The sequence below is a fragment of the Coregonus clupeaformis genome, chromosome 9, assembly GCF_020615455.1.
Source record: "Coregonus clupeaformis isolate EN_2021a chromosome 9, ASM2061545v1, whole genome shotgun sequence".
NCBI classification, from domain to species: Eukaryota; Metazoa; Chordata; class Actinopteri; order Salmoniformes; family Salmonidae; genus Coregonus; species Coregonus clupeaformis.
This window is the reverse complement of record NC_059200.1, coordinates 28,927,598-28,952,220: the sequence shown is the minus strand read 5'-3', so window position 1 is coordinate 28,952,220 and position 24,623 is coordinate 28,927,598. Positions and strand designations below refer to the sequence as shown.

Sequence of the window (24,623 nt, the reverse complement as noted above, 5' to 3'; positions counted from 1 at the left end):
CAACATACCACGCCCACTCAGCTGTTTCCTAAACTGTCCATACGTAAAGGTTTTTATCTGGCGCGGTACACAAATGTATCTACTTCTATTCAACAAACCGAAACGTTTCTAGACGGTATTTGTTTTCCCAGGGCTAAACCGCAGGTGTCAGCCATGTCTCTATCAGACCAGAGTCAACAGTGGTATCCCACCAGCGTACAGGTAACTGTGCTTCAGGCAAGAAGCCTGAAGATAAAGGGGAAAAATGGCACCAACGACGCATACGCCATCATGCAAGTGGCCAAGGATAAATTCGCTACATCGGTGGCAGAGAAGAGCGTGGCACCGGTGTGGAAAGAGGAGGCCACGTTCAAGCTGCCGCTCTTCCACAACGGTAACACAGAAAAGTGTACATTGCACGTCCACGTAATGCACCGGGCTCTCATGGGACCAGACAAGTTGCTCGGCCAAGCAGTCATCAACCTGTTGGAGCTCAGCGAGGTTAAATCCCGCAATAAGACTGAGTGAGTGTTCTCGGATCTGTCCAGTAATAGTCACAGCCTTACTATTTATAGATTGCTCAAGAAAGTGCTTTGGAGTTAGTTCCACAATTCTTTTTTTAAAATGAATAATCACTGTTGTAATAGCCTAAGGCAATAATGTAGCACCACAATGTCACTACTCAATTTGTCTTCAATAGTGGTTGTAATTATACAAGAACAGGGACTGCACAATATTCCACTTGTGTAATAATCATCTGACTCAACATGTAAAAACATTTTTTATAATGTAGTAAGTTATAAGATAGGCCTAAAAATGTTATCTCACGCAGAGTACGACCCTACTTTACACAGAAAGCGGCACAGGTCCTAATCCAGGCACTTGTCATCTCCCGTCTGGATTACTGCAACTCGCTGTTGGCTGGGCTCCCTGCCTTTGCCATTAAACCCCTACAATTTATCCAGAATGCTGCAGCCCATCTGGTGTTCAACCTTCCCAACTTCTCTCATGTCACCCCGCTCCTCCGCACACTCCACTGGCTTCCAGTTGAGGCTCGCATCTACTACAAGACCATGGTGCTTGCCTACGGAGCTGTGAGGGGAACGGCACCTCCTTACCTTCATGCTCTGATCAGACCCTACACCCAAACGAGGGCACTACGTTCATCCACCTCTGGCCTGTTAGCCCCCCTACCTCTACGGAAGCACAGTTCCCGCTCAGCCCAGTCAAAGCTATTCGCTGCTCTGTCACCCCAATGGTGAAACAAGCTCCCCCACGACGCCAGGACAGCGAAGTCACTGACCACCTTCCGGAGACACTTGAAACCTTACCTCTTTAAGGAATACCTGGAATAGTATAAAAGTAATCCTTCTTACCCCACCCCCCCATAAAAATAAAAATAAAAAAAAAAGTGGTTGTCCCACTGGCTATCATAAATTGAATGCACCAATTTGTAAGTCGCTCTGGATAAGAGCGCCTGCTGAATGACGTAATTGTAAATGTAAATGTTTTACTCTGTCAATTAATTGACTCAGCAGAGGTGCAACAACCAGTTGTTATAGTGAAACAAGCCTATGGAATAACATTGCTTTCTCCCCTGTTGCTTTTTATTTCGCTCCTGTTGCCTTCACCTCCCATTGAGTGACACTGTTTGTTTTAGCAGCCTAGGCAGTCTACTGATTTAGCCTGATCATAACAGTGCAGCATGTGAGGAGCACAACATCCCATTATGATTCCCTAATATATACTTTGATACAGCTATGACCGTAGCAGGTTATGAGAACTAATGTGGCAGGTTAGTATAATTAACGTAGCAGGTTAGGATAAAGTCGCTCTGGATAAGAGCGTCTGCTAAATGACTAAAATGTAATGTAAAATGTAAATTGTTTAAGGTTAGGAAAAGGGTTAGCGAAAATGCTCTCCTAACCTGCTATGAAAAGTAACTTCTGGTCATAGATGTATCAAAGTGGCCTGTTTTTAGGGAGTCCCCAAAGGCAATACCTCACTAATTGCCTCTCCTGTGAGTCATTAGTTCATATCAGTGTTCTCTCCCTTTCTGAATATCTGTATAGGAACTCATTGATTTGATTACAGGCCTTCTCTCCTGTTTGCATTACTAAAGCCTCAGGCTGATCTTCCTCATTATTGTGCCTTGCTCAATGGTAGTTATGACTGGGGAGGCGTTGCTGGTACAGTCTATTGCTGACACAGTCTAACAGAAATAATATTATAAATACTGCAAAAGGATAAACACAACTTTCCTGCTGGGTCTTCGGTCAAACTGTTACTGTTTTCCTTCACACATTAAGTAATGTCTTTATTAAAGAGTAGAGCAGCAGGTGTCTATTAATTAGGCTGCAGGCTTATTTATTTCACAACTTCTTGAGAGATATTATACGGAACAAAAATATAAACGCAACATGTAAAGTGCTGGTCCCATGTTTCATGAGCTGAAATAAAATATCCCAGAAATGTTTCATACACACCAAAATCTTATTTCTCTCAAATTTTTTGCACAAATTTGTTTACATCCCAGTTAGTGAGCATTTCTCCTTTGCCAAGATAATCCATCCACCTGACAGGTGTGGCATATCAAGAAGCTGATTAAACAGGTGCATCTTGTGCTGTGGACAATAAAAGTCCACTCTAAAATGTGCAGTTTTGTCACACAATACCACAGATGCCTCAAGTTTTGAGGGAGTGTGCAATTGTCATGCTGACTGCAGGAATGTCCACCAGAGCTGTTGCCAGATAATTGAATGTTAATTTCTCTACCATTAGCCGCCTCCAACATCATTTTAGAGAATTTGGCAGTATGTCCAACCGGCCTCACAACCGCAGACCACGTGTAACCACGTCATCCCAGGACCTCCACATCCGGATTCTTCACCTGCGAGATTGTCTGAGAGGGTGCTGAGGCGTATTTCTGTCTGTAATAAAGCCCTTTTGTGAGGAAAACCTCATTCTGATTGGCAAGGCCTTGCTCCCCAGTGGGTGGGCCTGGCTCCCAAGTGGGTGGGCCTATGCCCTTCCAGGCCCACCAATGGCTGCGCCCTTGCCCAGTCATGTGAAATCCATAGATTAGGACCTAATTTCTATATTTCAATTGACTGATTTCCTTATATTTACATTTGTCATTTAGCAGACGCTCTTATCCAGAGCGACTTACAAATTGGTGCATTCAACTTAGGATATTGCTGTGTCTTTTGATGTCTAAGGAGAGTGCTTCTTGGTCAGACTGTATTGGAGTAAATCTACTTTGGTTATTGCATCTTGATCTTTCTGATGACCTAGAGGACCAGTCAAAAGTTTGGACACACCTACTCATTCCAGGGTTTTTCTTTATTTTTTACTATTTTCTACATTGTAGAATAATAGTGAAGAAATCAAAACTATGATATAACACATATGGTATCATGTAGTAACCAAAAAAGTGTTAAACAAATCAAAATATATTTTATATTTGAGATTTTTCAAATAGCCACCCTTTCCCTTGATGACAGCTTTGCACACGCTTGGCATTCTCTCAACCAGCTTCATGAGGTAGTCACCTGGAATGCATTTCAATTAACAGGTGTGCCTTGTTAAAAGTAAATTTATGGCATTTCCTTCCTTCTTAATGCGTTGGAGCCAATCAGTTGTGTTGTGACAAGGTAGGGGTGGTATACAGAAGATAGCCCTATTTGGTAAAAGACAGTCCATATTATGCAAGAACAGCTCAAATAAGCAAAGAGAAACAACATTCCATCATTTATTTAAGACATGAAGGCCAGTCAATCCGGAAAATGCAGTCGCAAAAACCATCAAGCGCTATGATGAAATTGGCTCTCATGAGGACTGCCACAGGAAAGGAAGACCCAGAGTTACCTCTGCTGCAGAGGATAAGTTAATTAGAGTTACCAGCCTCAGAAATTGCAGCCCAAATAAATGCTTCACAGAGTTCAAGTAACAGACACATCTCAACATCAACTGTTAACAGGAGACTGCGTGAATCAGGCCTTCATGGTCGAATTGCTGCAAAGAAACCACTACTAAAGGACACCAATAAGAAGAAGAGACTTGCTTGTGCCAAGAAACACGAGGAATGGACATTAGACCGGTGGAAATCTGTCATTTGGTCTGATGAGTCCAAATTTGAGATTTTTGGTTCCAACCACTGTGTCTTTGTGAGACGCAGAGCAGGTGAATGGATGATCTCTGCATGTGTGGTTCCCACCATGAAGCATGGAGGAGGAGGTGTGATGGTGTGGGGGTGCTTTGCTGGTGACACTGTCAGTGATTTATTTAGAATTCAAGGCACACTTAACCAGCATGGCTACCACAGCATTCTGCAGTGATACACCATCCCATCTGGTTTGCACTTAGTGGGACTATCATTTTTTTTTTCAACAGGACAATGACCCAAAACACACCTCCAGGCTGTGTAAGGTCTATTTGACCAAGAAGGTGAGTGATGGAGTGCTGCATCAGATGACCTGGCCTCCACAATCACCCGACCTCAACCCAATTGAGATGGTTTGGGATGAGTCAGACCACAGAGTGAAGGAAGAGCAGCCAACAAGTGCTTAGCATATGTGGGAACTCCTTCAAGACTGTTGGAAAAGCATTCCTCATGAAGCTGGTTGAGAGAATGCCAAGAGTGTGCAAAGCTGTCATCAAGGCAAAGTGTGGCTACTTTGAAGAATCTAAAATCTCAAATATATTTTGATTTGTTTAACACTTTTCTTGGTTACTACATGATTCCATATGTGTTATTTCATAGTTTTGATGTCTTCAGTATTATTCTACAATGTAGAAAATTGTAAAAAAATAAAGAAAAACCCATGAATGTGTAGGTGTGTCCAAACTTTTGACTGTTACTGTATATGCCTCAATATTTTGGACAAAAACTGACAAATGTAACTAAGGCTGGGAATGACAATACAATCAAACTAGCAAGGTCAATGATCACAAGTCAGTCATAACGTGGCTAATAGGCTAGCGCATCTATTTATGTAGCGAGCTAAAAACACAGAGCCTAACGTTAGCTAGCTAGCTAGCTGCTAGGAGGACATCATATCATGTCATTGGAGAAGTGGGTGAGTGACTGACATTTTCCCCTCATATTGTTTTTTGGTGGCTATACACCGCTAGAGATGCAGGTGTCATTTGGTTAGCTAGCAAGAACTTTAACGACTGTTATCCAGTTAGCATATCTCTTGCGTTCGCAAATTCTCTCTGGCTATCTATCTACTCCGATTTCAGAGCACTCTCATCTGAGTGTGCGAGAGCGCTGAATAACTGATGTATTTACAAACGCGCAACATCCACTGAATATGACCAGTGTCAATAAACGTAGGCAAAGAAAGTAATTGCTAGTCACGAACACTCTAGATAACATGTAAACAGCCTAACCAACTCTGCTAGGGCGAGTAAAATGGTCAGAGTGAGGTGTTTTCTCATTTGTGTCTGGAAGTAGCTAGCTAGCAAGCTAGCCAACTTTAGCCAGTTAGCTTTGGGTGCTTGGTTGGGACAAGCATCCATTGTTGGCAGGCAAGCTGCAGAAGGACATGTAGGCTACAATTCCACATCTTTTATCAGTGCAATTTTGAAGGCCAACTAGCTGAAAAAGTGTGATAGGGTTTATCTCATATTCCTTCGTTAGATGTTAGCTCATCTTTCTCTGGCTAGCATTAGTTGTTGATCTATTTGTTGATGTGCATAACTGAGGGAGAGCGAGCCTACCTTTTCATGGTTGTTTGATCAATAGGACTGTAAAGTTCCCAAATGTAAGAGGACTCCCAAGTGGTATTTAGAATTTTTGCAGCAATCCATTCAGGTGTATTTTGTGGCTTTTGGCGAATGCGTTTTAATGATCTAAAGTCACGCTGTTGCAACTGCCTGTAAACACACAGTCCAATTCAAAGTTAATGATGCCAGGCCTTTGTGCAATTGGCTTGTTTGCATAAAGGGCTACTGTAGCTCTGACTGGATGAGACAGAGATGTTTTTATTAGGTTTTATTTTACTGCAGTGTCTTAATTATCCAAACGCACGGCCGGTTTCCCACTCTATATTGCTATAGAATCTTCACAAATGCTTTAGTATACGTAATTCCCAAACATTCTACGAATTTATGAAAACGTGAAAATGACCATATCTAAATGCTTGTCATAGTCTTCCTGGAGGTGTATATGAACAGATTTGAATAAGATTTCATGTCGCTAAAATGCTGTCAGTTCCACTTTAAAGTGCATTCCCCATGATAGTAATTGGTTTCATGCGATCTGAGTAGGAGTCAGTCTGGAGACAGCGCTGAGGATCTCCATGCTGATAGTCCTTTTTCCTGTGTGACAGTGATGGGTTCATGTGACATTATTGTTATTGTTGCCCTTTAGCTCAAATGCCAAACTTCAGCAGAACATGTTTTCTCAGACCTGAATTCTTCTCAGACCTACTTTCATATGCCATCCTCATAGCCTCTCAAAACCGTTTTTCTGTGTCTGGTCAAAGGATGTCCATGGCAACTCATACAACCTGGTTCATACACCTTAGGTGTTGTATAAAATACTATCAACTTTTGCAGCATCCCATAGGATTATCGTTTTGAGTGCTTCAGAAATCTATATTATATAAAACCAATATACACACAGCTTGAGCCATATTCAGGAACTTTTCTCATGGTTGACTGTGGTGTACCTGATTTCTGCGGAGCACAAATCCAGACTTGGCCTCACATTCCAGAGTGTTTTTCGGTGAAAAACAAACACATTATTGTCTCTGTGCTCTCCTTCACTCTCAGGGGGTAGGGACTTGACCGTGGCTGTACCAGCTCCCACACAGGCCGTGTAATGTTTGACTTAAAGCAGATAACTCAGTGTTAATGGTAATGACACAGCCTCACTGCCAATTCTCACTAGCCGCTGCCAGCTGCAGAGAGCTTCTACCTCTCTCCCAAACAGGTGCAGTTGATTCAGATTATTTCAGTCATTTCATTTTGACTTTTTCTAAAGGACCAGAGTTGCCTTTGAAAAATAACATGTTTTATTCAAAGAGCAGTTTCAAACATGGCACTGTGTGTAGACATTGACACCAGCACAAATCTCTCTGGCAATGATTTCTTACTAACTCTGAACTGTGTTTGCGTATACCTGCAAGCCCTCCCTCAACTATTTTCTGAAGGGGGAACATGGACCTTGGAGATATCAGTCTCTTAAGGCCTCTGTGTGTGTTACTGTTATGACACATAGCTAGAAGTAGGGCAGATGTACAGATGTAGGATCTTAATTTGATCACCCTGTTGATCACTTGTAGTGTATTAAAGGTTTCTAAAGTTTGTAATTTCCACATACAAATGTCAGACTTGATTTGCTGTGACAAAATATTTATCAACCCCTACATAAAATACCCATTAATTATAATCCACACAAGAATTCACATTTCCTGTTGCTGTAGGATTCTGCTGTGAGAAACAGGTCAAATTAAGATCCTACACCTGTACTATGGTTACCATAAACTATAGACTGTTGAATATTAATGCCTAATGTTACATAGTGTAATAAAATAACATTATTATTGCATGATTTCCATGAGGATAAATTGTGATTTGGAAAAGCGACATGGCAACACATTTGTTCTTTGAACTTATTTATTTTATTTTATATTTTCATAACGAAGGTACGGAGTACCTGCTCTGAGGCATAGCTACAGTCGAAGTCGGAAGTTTACATACACTTAGGTTGGAATCATTCAAACTCGTTTTTCAACCACTCCACACATTTCTTGTTAACAAACTATAATTTTGGTAATTCCAGTGGATCGGAAGTTTACAATACACTAAGTTGACTGTGCCTTTTAAACAGCTTTGAAAATTCCAGAAAAATGATGTCATGGCTTTAGAAGCTTCTGATAGGCTAATTGACATCATTTGAGTCAATTGGAGGTGTACCTGTGGATGTATTTCAAGGCCTACCTTCAAACTCAGTGCCTCTTTGCTTGACATCATGGGAAAATCCAAAGAAATCAGCCAAGACCTCAGAAAAGAAATTGCAGACCTCCACAAGTCTGGTTCATCCTTGGGAGCAATTTCCAAATGCCTGAGAGTACCACGTTCATCTGTACAAACAATAGTACGCAAGTATAAACACCATGGGACCATGCAGCCGTCATACCGCTCAGGAAGGAGATGTGTTCTGTCTCCTAGAGATTAACGTACTTTGGTGCGAAAAGTGCAAATCAATCCCAGAACAACAGCAAAGGACCTTGTGAAGATGCTGGAGGAAACAGGTACAAAAGTATATACAGTGGGGAGAACAAGTATTTGATACACTGCCGATTTTGCAGGTTTTCCTACTTACAAAGCATGTAGAGGTCTGTAATGTTTATCATAGGTACACTTCAACTGTGAGAGACGGAATCTAAAACAAAAATCCAGAAAATCACATTGTATGATTTTTAAGTAATTCTTTTGCATTTTATTGCATGACATAAGTATTTGATACATCAGAAAAGCAGAACTTAATATTTGGTACAGAAACATTTGTTTGCAATTACAAAGATCATATGTTTCCTGTAGGTCTTGACCAGGTTTGCACACACTGCAGCAGGGATTTTGGCCCACTCCTGCATACAGACCTTCTCCAGATCCTTCAGGTTTCGGGGCTGTCGCTGGGCAATACGGACTTTCAGCTCCCTCCAAAGATTTTCTATTGGGTTCAGGTCTGGTGACTGGCTACACCAATCCAGGACCTTGAGATGCTTCTTAGGGAGCCACTCCTTAGTTGCCCTGGCTGTGTGTTTCGGGTCGTTGTCTTGCTGCAAGACCCAGCCACGACCCATCTTCAATGCTCTTACTGAGGGAAGGAGGTTGTTGGCCAAGATCTCGCGATACATGGCCCCATCCATCCTCCCCTCAATACGGTGCAGTCGTCCTGTCCCCTTTGCAGACAAGCATCCCCAAAGAATGATGTTTCCACCTCTATGCTTCACGGTTGGGATGGTGTTCTTGGGGTTGTACTCATCCTTCTTCTTCCTCCAAACACGGCGAGTGGAGTTTAGACCAAAAAGCTCTATTTTTGTCTCATCAGACCACATGACCTTCTCCCATTCCTCCTCTGGATCATCCAGATGGTCATTGGCAAACTTCAGAAGGGCCTGGACATGCGCTGGCTTGAGCAGGGGGACCTTGCGTGCTCTGCAGGATTTTAATCCATGACGGCGTAGTGTGTTACTAATGGTTTTCTTTGAGACTGTGGTCCCAGCTCTCTTCAAGTCATTGACCAGGTCCTGCCGTGTAGTTCTGGGCTGATCCCTCACCTTCCTCATGATCATTGATGCCCCACGAGGTGAGATCTTGCATGGAGCCCCAGACCGAGGATGATTGACCGTCATCTTGAACTTCTTCCATTTTCTAATAATTGCGCCAACAGTTGTTGCCTTCTCACCAAGCTGTTTGCCTATTGTCCTGTAGCCCATCCCAGCCTTGTGCAGGTCTACAATTTTATCCCTGATGTCCTTACACAGCTCTCTGGTCTTGGCCACTGTGGAGAGGTTGGAGTCTGTTTGATTGAGTGTGTGGACAGGTGTCTTTTATACAGGTAACGAGTTCAAACAGGTGCAGTTAATACAGGTAATGAGTGGAGAACAGGAGGGCTTCTTAAAGAAAAACTAACAGGTCTGTGAGAGCCGGAATTCTTACTGGTTGGTAGGTGATCAAATACTTATGTCATGCAATAAAATGCAAATTAATTACTTAAAAATCATACAATGTGATTTTCTGGATTTTTGTTTTAGATTCCGTATCTCACAGTTTAAGTGTACCTATGATAAAAATTACAGACCTCTACATGCTTTGTAAGTAGGAAAACCTGCAAAATCGGCAGTGTATCAAATACTTGTTCTCCCCACTGTATATCCACAGTAAAACGAGTCCTATATCGACATAACCTGAAAGGCCGCTCAGCAAGGAAGAAGCCACTGCTCCAAAACCGCCATAAAAAAGCCAGACTACGGTATGCAACTGCACATGGGGACAAAGATCGTACTTTTTTGAGAAATGTCCTCTCGTCTGATGAAACAAAAATAGAACTGTTTGGCCATAATGAGCATTGTTATGTTTGGAGGAAAAAGGGGGCTGCTTGCAAGCTGAAGAACACCATCCCAACCGTGAAACACGGGGGTGGCAGCATCATGCTGTGGGGGTGCTTTGCTGCAGGAGGGACTGGTGCACTGCACAAAATAGATGGCATCATGAGGAAGGAAAATGATGTGGATACACTGCTCAAAAAAATAAAGGGAACACTAAAAGAACACGTCCTAGATCTGAATGAATGAAATAATCTTATTAAATACTTTTTTCTTTACATAGTTGAATGTGCTGACAACAAAATCACACAAAAATTATCAATGGAAATCAAATGTATCAACCCATGGAGGTCTGGATTTGGAGTCACACTCAAAATTGAAGTGGAAAACCACACTACAGGCTGATCCAACTTTGATGTAATGTCCTTAAAACAAGTCAAAATGAGGCTCAGTAGTGTGTGTGGTCTCCACGTGCCTGTATGACCTCCCTACAACGCCTGGGCATGCTCCCGATGAGGTGGCGGATGGTCTCCTGAGGGATCTCCTCCCAGACCTGGACTAAAGCATCCGCCAACTCCTGGACAGTCTGTGGTGCAACGTGGCGTTGGTGGATGGAGCGAGACATGATGTCCCAGATGTGCTCAATTGGAATCAGGTCTGGGACGGGCGGGCCAGTCCATAGCATCAATGCCTTCCTCTTGCAGGAACTGCTGACACACTCCAGCCACATGAGGTCTAGCATTGTCTTGCATTAGGAGGAACCCAGGGCCAACCGCACCAGCATATGGTCTCACAAGGGGTCTGAGGATCTCATCTCGGTACCTAATGGCAGTCAGGCTACCTCTGGCGAGCACATGGAGGGCTGTGCGGCCCCCCCAAAGAAATGCCACCCCACAACATGACTGACCCACCGCCAAACCGGTCATGCTGGAGGATGTTGCAGGTAGCAGAACGTTCTCCACGGCGTCTCCAGACTCTGTCACGTCTGTCACATGTGCTCAGTGTGAACCTGCTTTCATCTGTGAAGAGCACAGGGCGCCAGTGGCGAATTTGCCAATCTTGGTGTTCTCTGGCAAATGCCAAACGTCCTGTACGGTGTTGGGCTGTAAGCACAACCCCCACCTGTGTACGTCGGGCCCTCATACCACCCTCATGGAGTCTGTTTCTGACCGTTTGAGCAGACACATGCACATTTGTGGCCTGCTGGAGGTCATTTTGCAGGGCTCTGGCAGTGCTCCTCCTGCTCCTCCTTGCACAAAGGCGGAGGTAGCGGTCCTGCTGCTGGGTTGTTGCCCTCCTACGGCCTCCTCCACGTCTCCTGATGTACTGGCCTGTCTCCTGGTAGCGCCTCCATGCTCTGGACACTACGCTGACAGACATGGCAAACCTTCTTGCCACAGCTCGCATTGATGTGCCATCCTGGATGAGCTGCACTACCTGAGCCACTTGTGTGAGTTGTAGACTCTGTCTCATGCTACCACTAGAGTGAAAGCACCGCCAGCATTCAAAAGTGACCAAAACATCAGCCAGGAAGCATAGGAACTGAGAAGTGGTCTGTGGTCACCACCTGCAGAACCACTCCTTTATTGGGGGTGTCTTGCTAATTGCCTATAATTTCCACCTGTTGTCTTTTCCATTTGCACAACAGCATGTGAAATGTATTGTCAATCAGTGTTGCTTCCTAAGTGAACAGTTTGATTTCACAGAAGTGTGATTGACTTGGAGTTACATTGTGTTGTTTAAGTGTTCCCTTTATTTTTTTGAGCAGTGTACAGTGGTGAAAAAAAGTATTTAGTCAGCCACCAATTGTGCAAGTTCTCCCACTTAAAAAGATGAGAGAGGCCTGTAATTTTCATCATAGGTACACGTCAACTATGACAGACAAAATGAGATTTTTTTTCTCCAGAAATTCACATTGTAGGATTTTTAATGAATTTATTTATAAATTATGGTGGAAAATAAGTATTTGGTCAATAACAAAAGTTTCTCAATACTTTGTTATATACCCTTTGTTGGCAATGACACAGGTCAAACGTTTTCTGTAAGTCTTCACAAGGTTTTCACACACTGTTGCTGGTATTTTGGCCCATTCCTCCATGCAGATCTCCTCTAGAGCAGTGATGTTTTGGGGCTGTCGCTGGGCAACACGGACTTTCAACTCCCTCCAAAGATTTTCTATGGGGTTGAGATCTGGAGACTGGCTAGGCCACTCCAGGACCTTGAAATTCTTCTTACGAAGCCACTCCTTCGTTGCCCGGGCGGTGTGTTTGGGATCATTGTCATGCTGAAAGACCAAGCCAAGTTTCATCTTCAATGCCCTTGCTGATGGAAGGAGGTTTTCACTCAAAATCTCACGATACATGGCCCCATTCATTCTTTCCTTTACACGGTTCAGTCGTCCTGGTCCCTTTGCAGAAAAACAGCCCCAAAGCATGATGTTTCCACCCCCATGCTTCACAGTAGGTATGGTGTTCTTTGGATGCAACTCAGCATTCTTTGTCCTCCAAAGACGACGAGTTGAGTTTTTACCAAAAAGTTCTATTTTGGTTTCATCTGACCATATGACATTCTCCCAATCCTCTTCTGGATCATCCAAATGCACTCTAGCAAACTTCAGACGGGCCTGGACATGTACTGGCTTAAGCAGGGGGACACATCTGGCACTGCAGGATTTGAGTCCCTGGTGGCGTAGTGTGTTACTGATGATAGGCTTTGTTACTTTGGTCCCAGCTCTCTGCAGGTCATTCACTAGGTCCCCCCGTGTGGTACTGGGATTTTTGCTCACCGTTCTTGTGATCATTTTGACCCCACGGGGTGAGATCTTGCGTGGAGCCCCAGATCGAGGGAGATTATCAGTGGTCTTGTATGTCTTCCATTTCCTAATAATTGCTCCCACAGTTGATTTCTTCAAACCAAGCTGCTTACCTATTACAGATTCAGTCTTCCCAGCCTGGTGCAGGTCTACAATTTTGTTTCTGGTGTCCTTTGACAGCTCTTTGGTCTTGGCCATAGTGGAGCTTGGAGTGTGACTGTTTGAGGTTGTGGACAGGTGTCTTTTATACTGATAACAAGTTCAAACAGGTGCCATTAATACAGGTAACGAGTGGAGGACAGAGGAGCCTCTTAAAGAAGAAGTTACAGGTCTGTGAGAGACAGAAATCTTGCTTGTTTGTAGGTGACCAAATACTTATTTTCCACCATAATTTGCAAATAAATTCATAAAAAATCCTACAATGTGATTTTCTGGAGAAAAAAATTCTCAATTTGTCTGTCATAGTTGACGTGTACCTATGATGAAAATTACAGGCCTCTCTCATCTTTTTAAGTGGGAGAACTTGCACAATTGGTGGCTGACTAAATACTTTTTTTCCCCCACTGTATATTGAAGCGACATCTCAAGACATCAGTCAGGAAGTTAAATCTTGGTCGCAAATGGGTCTTCCAAATGGACAATGATCGCTAGCATACTTCCAAAGTTGTGCCAAAATGGCTTAAGGACAACAAAGTCAAGGTATTGGAGTGGCCGTCACAAAGCCCTGACCTCAAACCTGACTCAGTTACACCAGCTCTGTCAGGAGGAATGGGCCAAAATTCACCCAACTTATTGTGCGAAGCTTGTGAAAGGCTACCCGAAATGTTTTACCCAAGTTAAACAATTTAAAGGCAATGCTACTAAATACTAATTGAGTGTATGTAAACTTCTGACCCACTGGGAATGTGATGAAAGAAATAAAAGCTGAAATAAAGAATTCTCTCTGCTATTATTCTGACATTTCACATTCTTATAATAAAGTGGTGATCCTAACTGACCTAAGACAGGGAATCTTTACTAGGATTAAATGTCAGGAATTGTGAAAAACTGAGTTTAAATGTATTTGGCTAAGGTGTATGTAAACTTCTGACTTCAACTGTATGTCAAGGGCAAGGCTGTTCATACACAGATATCAGAGTGACTGCACTAAACACTATTTCATCTGCAGCCTTATAATAGTGGCACAAGGACATCTCCATAGTTTGAATTCAGTGGAAAGGTGGGTTGCAATTAAGTCTCTCTCTCTCTGTGTGTGTGTGTGTGTGTGCGCATGCGTGTGTGAGAGAGAGGGAGCGACTCGGTTGCATATTGCGATAAGAAAGGCTTGTGTCAAGGCATTGCTTTATCAGCCATTCAGGGTTACAAAGGAAGAGTATGTGCTGAAAGAGGCGTTAGAATAATAATAGCCTAAATGCTGACTCACACAGTGTTCCATCTCTTCCCGTTAGTTTATCCTGCCTGTGAGTAGCAGTGGTACTGCACATTGTGTCTAACACTGGGATGTAAGACTGCTGTGTTCAGACGTAACCCTGAAACCGGGCCTTTTTATACTAAATTACCCTTTCATTGACTGTTTTATCCTGTCCTTAGTCAGCTCCCTCCCTCCACCCAGCTAACACCACTACAGTTAATAGTTACATGTTGTGACTTCCTTTTTACTGATGCTCATTAAAGTTACTTCTCCGCTTGTTCTTCTCCAACACCCGGCCCTTCCCTAGCAAGGTGTTTTTAATTTTTTATTTAGGGGGTGGATCAGCTTTAATATTGCAAATAGATTGTGGCTTCTATCAATGTAATTGTCTGCATCATTTCAAATCCCCCATATATTAAAAAATATATATATATTATTTTAAATATATACACTACCGGTGAAAAGTTTTAGAACACCTACTCATTCAAGGGTTTTTCTTTATTTTTACTATTTTCTACATTGTAGAATAATAGTGAAGACATCACAACTATGAAATAACACATATGGAATCATGTAGTAACCAAAAAAGTGTTAAACAAATCAAAATATATTTGAGATTCTTCAAATAGCCACCCTTTGCCTTGATGAGAGCTTTGCACACTCTTGGCATTCTCTCCAACAGCTTCACCTGGAATGTTTTTCCAACAGTCTTGAAGGAGGTTGGGGGATTGTGGAAGCCAGGTTATCTGATGCAGCACTCCATAACTCTCGTTCTTGGTAAAATAGCCCTTAAACAGCCTGGAGGTGTGTTGGGTAATTGTTCTGTTGAAAAAAATAATGATAGTCCCACTAAGCCCAAACCAGATAGGATGGCGTATCGCTGCAGAATGCTGAGGTACCATGCTGTTTAAGTGTACCTTGAATTCTAAATAAATCACAGACAGTGTAACCAGCAAAGCACCCCCACACCATAACACCTCCTCCTCCATGCTTTACGGTGGGAAATACACATACAGAGATTATCCGTTCACCCACACCGCGTCTCACAAAGACACGGCAGTTGGAACCAAAATCTCAAATTTGGACTCCAGACGAAAGGACAAATTTCCACCGGTCTACATAAAAAAAACAACATTTTAGTCATTTAGTAGACACTCTTGTCCAGAGCAACTTACAATTAGTGAGTGCATACATTTTACATACTGGGCCCCCGTGGGAATCGAACCCACAACCCTGGTGTTGCAAGCGCCATGCTCTACCAACTGAGCTACATGGGGCAACTCTGCCTAGGTCAGCATCTTCACTCTTCACTGTTGACGTTGAGACTGGTGTTTTGCGGGTACTATTTAATGAAGCTGCCAGTTGAGGACCTGTGAGGCGTCTGTTTGTCAAACTAGACACTCTAATGTATTTGTCCTCTTACTCAGTTGTGCACCGGGGCCTCCCACTCCTCTTTCTATTCTGGTTAGAGCCAGTTTGCGCTGTTCTGTGAAGGGAGTAGTACACAGCATTGTACAAGATCTTCAGTTTCTTGGCAATGTCTCGCATGGAATAGCCTTCATTTCTCAGAACAAGAATAGACTGACGGGTTTCAGAAGAAAGTTATTTGTTTCTGTCCATTTTGAGCCTGTAATCAAACCCACAATTGCTGATGCTCCAGATACTCAACTAGTCTCAAGAAGGCCAGTTGTATTGCTTATTTAATCAGCACAACAGTTTTCAGCTGTGCTAACATAATTGTAAAAGGGTTTTCTAATGATCAATTAGCCTTTTAAAATGATAAACTTGGATTAGCAAACACAACGTGCCATTGGAACACAGGACTGATGGTTGATGATGATGGGCCTTTGCACGCCTACGTAGATATTCCATTAAAAATCAGCCGTTTCCAGCTACAATAGCCATTTACGACATTAACAATGTCTACACTGTATTTCTGATCAATTTGATGTTATTTTAATGGACAAGAAAATTGCTTTTCTTTCGAAAACAAGGACATTTCTAAGTGACCCCAAACTTTTGAATGGTAGTGTATATGTGTGGTCAGTTAGCAATTGATTGTAATGACAGCTAAGACACACAGTAATGTCCATCAATGATGTCATTTCTGTAATGTTGAAATCGGAAATTTACATACACCTTAGCCAAATACATTTAAACTCAGTTTTTCACAATTCCTGACATTTAATCCTAGTACAAATTCCCTGTCTTAGGTCAGTTAAGATCACCACTTTTATTTTAAGAATGTGAAATGTCAGAATAATAGGAGAGAGTGATTTATTTCAGCTTTTATTTCTTTCACCACATTCCCAGTGGGTCAGAAGTTTACATACACTCAATTAGTATTTGGTAGCATTGCCTTTAAATTGTTTAACTTGGGTCAAACGTTTTGGGTAGCCTTCCACAAGCTTCCCACAATAAGTTGTGTGAATTTTGGCCCATTCCTCCTGACAGAGCTGGTATAACTGAGTCAGGTTTGTAGGCCTCCTTGCTCGCACACGCTTTTTCAGTTCTGCCCACACATTTTCTATAGGATTGAGGTCAGGGCTTTGTGATGGCCACTCCAATACCTTTACTTTGTTGTCCTTAAGCCATTTTGCCATAACTTTGGAAGTATGCTTGGGGTCATTGTCCATTTGGAAGATCCATTTGCGACCAAGCTTTAACTTCCTGACTGATGTCTTGAGTCTTGAGATGTTGCTTCAATATATCCACATAATTTTCCTTCTTCATGATGTCATGTATTTTATGAAGTGCACCAGTCCCTCCTGCAGCAAAGCACCCCCACAGCATGATATGCTGCCACCCCCGTGCTTCACGGTTGGGATGGTGTTCTTCAGCTTGCAAGCGGCCCCCTTTTTCCTCCAAACATAACGATGGTCATTATGGCCAAACAGTTCAATTTTTGTTTCATCAGACCAGAGGACATTTCTCCAAAAGTACGATCTTTGTCCCCATGTGCAGTTGCAAACCGTAGTCTGGCTTTTTTATGGCAGTTTTGGAGCAGTTGCTTCTTCCTTGCTGAGCGGCCTTTCAGGTTATGTCGATATAGGACTCGTTTTACTGTGGATATAGATACTTTTGTACCTGTTTCCTCCAGCATCTTCACAAGGTCCTTTGCTGTTGTTCTGGGATTGATTTGCACTTTTCGCACCAAAGTACGTTCATCTCTAGGAGACAGAACACGCCTCCTTCCTGAGCAGTATGACGGCTGCGTGGTCCCATGACTATTGTTTGTACAGATGAACGTGGTACCTTCAGGCATTTGGAAATTGCTCCTAAGGATGAAACAGACTTGTGGAGGTCTACCATTTTTTTTCTGAGGTCTTAGCTGATTTCTTTTGATTTTCCCATGATGTCAAGCAAAGAGGCACTGAGTTTGAAAGTATGCCTTTAAATACATCCACAGGTACACCTCAAATTATGTCAATTAGCCTATCAGAAGCTTCTAAAGCCATGACACCATTTTCTGGAATGTTCCAAGCTGTTTAAAGGCGCTGTCAACTTAGTGTATGTAAACTTCTGACCCAATGGAATTGTGATACAGTGAATTATAAGTGAAATAATCTGTCTGTAAACAATTGTTGGAAAAATGACTTGTGTCATGCACAAAGTAGATGTCCTATCCGACTTGCCAAAACTATAGTTTGTTAACAAGACATTTGTGGAGTGGTTGAAAAACAAGTTTTAATGACTCCAACCTAAGTGTATGTAAACTTCCGACTTCAACTGTATGTACATTTCACAGTAATTGACTCAATAGAGGGACAGGTTGAGCAAGCCTGACAGCTTTGTTTTGCATTGTTGTATGATTCCCAAATGTATTGCTCTATTTTTCTGTGAATTAATAACAACAATGGACAATAAAAAAATTAACGTTTTATTGTCACCAGATAGGTCCAGATGTGTTGTTCTACGAGGTCAGCCGTAGTAGTATGGCGCCCCTGGAGCAAATTAGCGTTAAGTTCCTTGCTCGAGTATTCGAACCAGCAACCTTTCAGTTACTGGGCCAATGCTCTAACCGCTAGGCTACCTGCCACCCCAGCTGCCACCCCTACTTACCTACTTTCCCCATTCGGTCCTCTCAACAACAAAGCTGCAGTAATAGTGATGGAGTGAGTTGATGCTCTCTCTCACCCCATGCAATGATTCATCATATTTGTCATTTTGTGAGTATCCAGTCTGTCTTTCATTGCCTTTCTTTTTGGATTCACATTGAGTGCTTCACTGACGATAAGAATCTGCAGTCACAGCATTGTGTTCATTGTTCATTTTGTTTTTGTAACCTCCAAGAGGGTACTCATTGCCACACACACACACCACACACACACACACACACACACACACACACACACACACACACACACACACACACACCCTAACCTTGTAGATCTAAAGCCCCTAGCTGACTTTTCCTTATTCATTTCCTTACAGACTTCAACTGGGTTGTTTTTTCAGGATATAGTTTTCAAGGAACAGACAACCTCAGGCCTTATGGGTTTTGTTTGACAGAGACTTTTACTTCTGGCTCAGCTCTTAATTGTTCAGTTCAAAACTATAAATTAGTGATTGTTTTGACAGATGTATGTACCTTCTTTATAACATAATGACATGTAGAATACAAACAGACAAACTAACCCCTTTTGTTTGATGTTTTAGACAATAGTGATTTCTTGAGGGTCATTGAACCAGTCAGCATTAGCGGCATGAAATGAAGAATTCTCTTTGTTGAAGAATTCTAACAATGTGAGTCTCTGTACTTTGACCTTCATATCCTCAAAAGGCATCTTCTGTACTAGTGAACCAGTAAATGAAACAGACTTTAGGCATAGAGGAATTATATTTATGATATTCTCATTATATTTGGTGAACTGCATTAATAAATAGACAAGTGCCTGGGGATTTCTAAAGTCATTAATTAAATTGATTAGAATTGGAATTGACTCCCGGGGGCTGGGGGGAATCACTCCCGGAACCCTCCAATGGAAATCTATCAATTCAATTTTACATTGCAAAATGATTTCATTCCCGGAACCCAGTCCCCCTTTAGTAGCCTTTTACAGTACATTAGTGTTTTAAGGCATGGTATTCAGTCTTAACAGAGTAGTGTACAATAATTTATTAGGACGACACAGTGATAGAAATAGAAAGAAATACACAATGTTCCTGGTGGTGACCATTAGTATGAATCATAATTGCTCAAACACTGACTCTCCAGAGCACTCACCGCATCATCAGTCATTTCCGCTGGTCCCTCCACCCTTGGGCCAATTCAGAGAGAGCTACTGTACTGATCACCGTTTCCATGGAGGAACTCTAAACAGTTAAATGAAAAATGGCATCAGCCCCTACTTACTGGAATTATTCACTTGGTTATGATAAACCCTTGGAACCATCAGGATTAGAGTGTAACAAAAAGGGGGAAATGGCATCCTTGAATAAAGCTATGCTAGGGGTGAAAGCGTTCTTTATTTGTGAAAAGCTAACATGTAGACACTGTCTTTTAAAGCTGGAAGGGAGGCCCAGAGGCAGGTGACTACACGTTATTGGATCCTCAGTCTTCCTCTGCTTATGCAGACTGTGATTGTTCAGACAGATCAGTCTGAACAGTGTGTGTGTTATCTGAAAAGAAGTGGTTAATGCCTACATATTTCACATTATTTCTGAGCTCACAAGTTATTTTCAATGGTTAATGGAGGAGACAGCAGGCATCAGAAAAATAAAACACTATGTTGGTTGTTTTTTTCACTGCCTCACATTCACATGTTTAAGTTCTTGAGACATCTCTTGGATAAGAACAGCATGTGTTTTATACCAGTTCTACTCGATGATTTTGTTTGATAAATAATACCGATTTTTTCTCGACAGATGGCATAAACTGCTGGACAAGGCAGGCAAGCCAGACAAAGACAGGGGAGAGGTGCTGGTGGACATCCAGTTTACGAAGAACAACATGACAGCCAGCATGTTCAACCTCTCTGCTACAGACAAGCCACGCTCCTGCCTGGGCAAGTTCAAGGAGAAGGTGCGAAGCAAAAAGGAGGGTCTGTCGGATTGTGCGTCTGCCGTGGTGCCGTCCTTCACCCAGGTTCTGATGGACAGCGAGGGGGAGGGAGAGGGGGTGGGAGAGGGGGTAGGGGAGGGCGGTGCAGACAAAGAAGAGAAAAACAAGAAAAACAAGCCGAAGTCTCTGTTTTCTCCCAAGTCTAACCTGCAACGTCACGGACTGTCTCAGTCCATGTCTGTCCTGGGCCCTATGCCTGAGAAGAACTCCTCACTGAGTGGCAGCCGCTCCACAGGCCTCAATGTGGACTCCACTGAAGGTGAGAATCACCACAGGCTGTCCATTCAGTTGAAAATATAGCAGCATTATCTATTAGAAAATGTTACAGTGAGGGGAAAAAAGTATTTGATCCCCTGCTGATTTTGTACGTTTGCTCACTGACAAAGAAATGATCAGTCTATAATTTTAATGGTACGTTTATTTGAACAGTGAGAGACAGAATAACAACAACAAAATCCAGAAAAACACATTTAGAAAATGTTATAAATTGATTTGCATTTTAATGAGGGAAATAAGTATTTGACCCCCTCTCAATCAGAAAGATTTCTGGCTCCCAGGTCTCTTTTATACAGATAACGAGCTGAGATTAGGAGCACACTCTTAAAGGGAGTGCTCCTAATCTCAGTTTGTTACCTGTATAAAAGACACCTGTCCACAGAAGCAATCAATCAATCATATTCCAAACTCTCCACCATGGCCAAGACCAAAGAGCTCTCCAAGGATGTCAAGGACAATATTGTAGACCTACACAAGGCTGGAATGGGCTACAAGACCATCGACAAATCAAATCAAATCAAATTGTATTGGTCACATGCGCCGAATACAACAGGTGCAGACATTACAGTGAAATGCTTACTTACAGCCCTTAACCAACAGTGCATTTATTTATTTTTTTTAAAATAAAACAACAACAAAAAAAGTGTTGAGAAAAAAAAGAGCAGAAGTAAAATAAAGTAACAGTAGGGAGGCTATGTATATAGGGGGGTACCATTGCAGAGTCAATGTGCGGGGGCACCGGCTAGTTGAGGTAGTTGAGGTAATATGTACATGTGGGTAGAGTTAAAGTGACTATGCATAAATAATTAACAGAGTAGCAGCAGCGTAAAAAGGATGGGGTGGGGGGTCGGTGCAAATAGTCCGGGTAGCCATGATTAGCTGTTCAGGAGTCTTATGGCTTGGGGGTAGAAGCTGTTGAGAAGTCTTTTGGACCTAGACTTGGCACTCCGGTACCGCTTGCCGTGCGGTAGCAGAGAGAACAGTCTATGACTAGGGTGGCTGGAGTTTTTGACAATTTTGAGGGCCTTCCTCTGACACCGCCTGGTATAGAGGTCCTGGATGGCAGGAAGCTTGGCCCCAGTGATGTACTGGGCCATACGCACTACCCTCTGTAGTGCCTTGCGGTCGGAGGCCAAGCAGTTGCCATACCAGGCGGTGATGCAACCAGTCAGGATGCTCTCGATGGTGCAGCTGTAGAATTTTTTGAGGATCTGAGGACCCATGCCAAATCTTTTCAGTCTCCTGAGGGGGAATAGGCTTTGTCGTGCCCTCTTCACGACTGTCTTGGTGTGTTTGGACCATGATAGTTCGTTGGTGATGTGGACACCAAGGAACTTGAAGCTCTCAACCTGTTCCACTACAGCCCCGTCGATGAGAATGGGGGCGTGCTCAGTCCTCTTTTTTTTCCTGTAGTCCACAATCATCTCATCGTTGTCGGTGATCAGGCCTACCACTGTTGTGTCGTCGGCAAACTTAATGATGGTGTTGGAGTCGTGCCTGGCCATGCAGTCATGGGTGAACAGAGAGTACAGGAGGGGACTGAGCACGCACCCCTGAGGGGCCCCCGTGTTGAGGATCAGTGTGGCAGATGTGTTGTTACCTACCCTTACCACCTGGGGGCAGCCCGTCAGGAAGTCCAGGATCCAGTTGCAGAGGGAGGTGTTTAGTCCCAGGATCCTTAGCTTAGTGATGAGCTTAGAGGGCACTATGGTGTTGAATGCTGAGCTGTAGTCAATGAATAGCATTCTCACGTAGGTGTTCCTCTTGTCCAGGTGGGAAAGGGCAGTGTGGAGTGCAATAGAGATTGCATCATCTGTGGATCTGTTGGGGCGGTATGCAAATTGGAGTGGGTCTAGGGTTTCTGGGATAATGCTGTTGATGTGAGCCATGACCAGCCTTTCAAAGCACTTCATGGCTACAGACGTCAGTGCTACGGGTCGGTAGTCATTTAGGCAGGTTATCTTAGAGTCCTTGGGCACGGGGACTATGGTGGTCTGCTTGAAACATGTTGGTATTACAGACTCAGTCAGGGACATGTTGAAAATGTCAGTGAAGACACTTGCCAGTTGGTCAGCACATGCTCGGAGTACACGTCCTGGTAATCCGTCTGGCCCTCCGGCCTTGTGAATGTTGACCTGCTTAAAAGTCTTACTCACATCGGCTACGGAGAGCGTGATCACATAATAATCCGGAACAGCTGGTGCTCTCATTCATGCTTCAGTGTTGCTTGCCTCGAAGCGAGCATAGAAGTGGTTTAGCTCGTCTGGTAGGGTTGTGTCACTGGGCAGCTTGGTGAGAAGTAGGCTTGTGTCACAAGCAGCTTGGTGAGAAGGTGACAACAGTTGGTGCGATTATTCGCAAATGGAAGAAACACAAAAGAACTGTCAATCTCCCTCAGCCTGGGGCTCCATGCAAGATCTCACCTCGTGGATTTGCAATGATCATGAGAACGGTGAGGAATCAGCCCAGAACTACACGGGAGGATCTTGTCAATGATCTCAAGGCAGCTGGGACCATAGTCACCAAGAAAACAATTGGTAACACACTACTCCATGAAGGACTGAAATCCTGCAGCGCCCGCAAGGTCCCCCTGCTCAAGAAAGCACATATACAGGGCCGTCTGAAATTTACCAATGAACATCTGAATGATTCAGAGGAGAACTGGGTGAAAGTGTTGTGGTCAGATGAGACCAAAATCGAGCTCTTTGGCATCAACTGAACTCGCCGTGTTTGGAGGAGGAGCAATGCTGCCTATGACCCCAAGAACACCATCCCCACCGTCAAACATGGAGGTGGAAACATTATGCTTTGGGGGTGTTTTTCTGCTAAGGGGACAGGACAACTTCACAGCATCAAAGGGACGATGGACGGGGCCATGTACCGTCAAATCTTGGGTGAGAACCTCCTTCCCTCAGCCAGGGCATTGAAAATGAGTCGTGGATGGGTATTCCAGCATGACAATGACCCAAAACACACGGCCACGGCAACAAAGGAGTGGCTCAAGAAGAAGCACATTAAGGTCCTGGAGTGGCCTAGCCAGTCTCCAGATCTTAATCCCATAGAAAATCTGTGGAGGGAGTTGAAGGTTCGAGTTGCCAAACATCAGCCTCGAAACCTTAATGACTTGGAGAAGATCTGCAAAAAGGAGTGGAACAAAATCCCTCCTGAGATGTGTGCAAACCTGGTGGCCAACTACAAGAAACGTCTGACCTCTGTGATTGCCAACAAGGGTTTTGCCACCAAGTACTAAGTCATGTTTTGCAGAGGGGTCAAATACTTATTTCCCTCATTAAAATGCAAATCAATTAATAACATTTTTGACATGCGTTTTTCTGGATTTTTGTTGGTGTTATTCTGTCTCTCACTGTTCAAATAAACCTACTATTAGAATTATAGACTGATCATGTCTTTGTCAGTGGGCAAACGTACAAAATCAGCAGGGGATCACATACTTTTTTCCCTCACTGTATGTTACACGGTATGTGTTTGCAGATCTAACCTTTCCCCCCGATTCTTTCTTTCTCATCCACAGGTAAAAATAAATTAAAGTTTCTGACCCATAAGCGAACAGGCAGTTCCCTGTCCCTGGTGCGCTATAAGATTCCTGCCCCGCTTGCAAAGCAGAGTAACCTGTGCATCAATGGCGCTCACATGTACACAGAGAAGCCCCAGCCCCGGAGCGCCCGCACCGGCTCCAACTTTAGCCTGGCCAGCTCAGGCCACAGCTCCATGGAAGACCTCCGCAGGGCCCAGTGCCGTAAGAGCTCCGGCACCTCCATGGACTCCTTGAAGCAGCCCTCACCCTGGGCAGAGGAAGAGAGCAGCAGTGCAGAGGAGGAAGAGGACGATAGGGTTAAGATGGATGAGGAGAGGAAGAGAAAGGAAAAGCAGGAGAGTAAGAAGTTAGACGAGGAGGAAGGAGGAAGGAAGGAGGAACAAGAGAAAAGGAGGATTACGGAGGAGGAGGAAGAAAGAAGGCTGGAAGAGGAACAGGAGGAGAGGACCCTGAAGGTGGAGGGA

The 24,623-nt window shown here is 43.4% G+C and overlaps 1 protein-coding gene across 1 annotated transcript; it reads left to right on the top strand.

Moving 5' to 3' along the window:
• Window positions 1-36: 36 nt before the first annotated feature.
• Window positions 37-24,536, top strand: LOC121574207 (rab11 family-interacting protein 1-like; the record flags this gene model as incomplete). Its single annotated transcript, XM_041886842.2, has 3 exons — window positions 37-503; window positions 20,132-20,586; window positions 24,136-24,536. Coding segments are annotated over exons 1-3 (1,206 nt in total), but the record flags the coding sequence as incomplete, so codon positions are not given.
• Window positions 24,537-24,623: the final 87 nt, after the last annotated feature.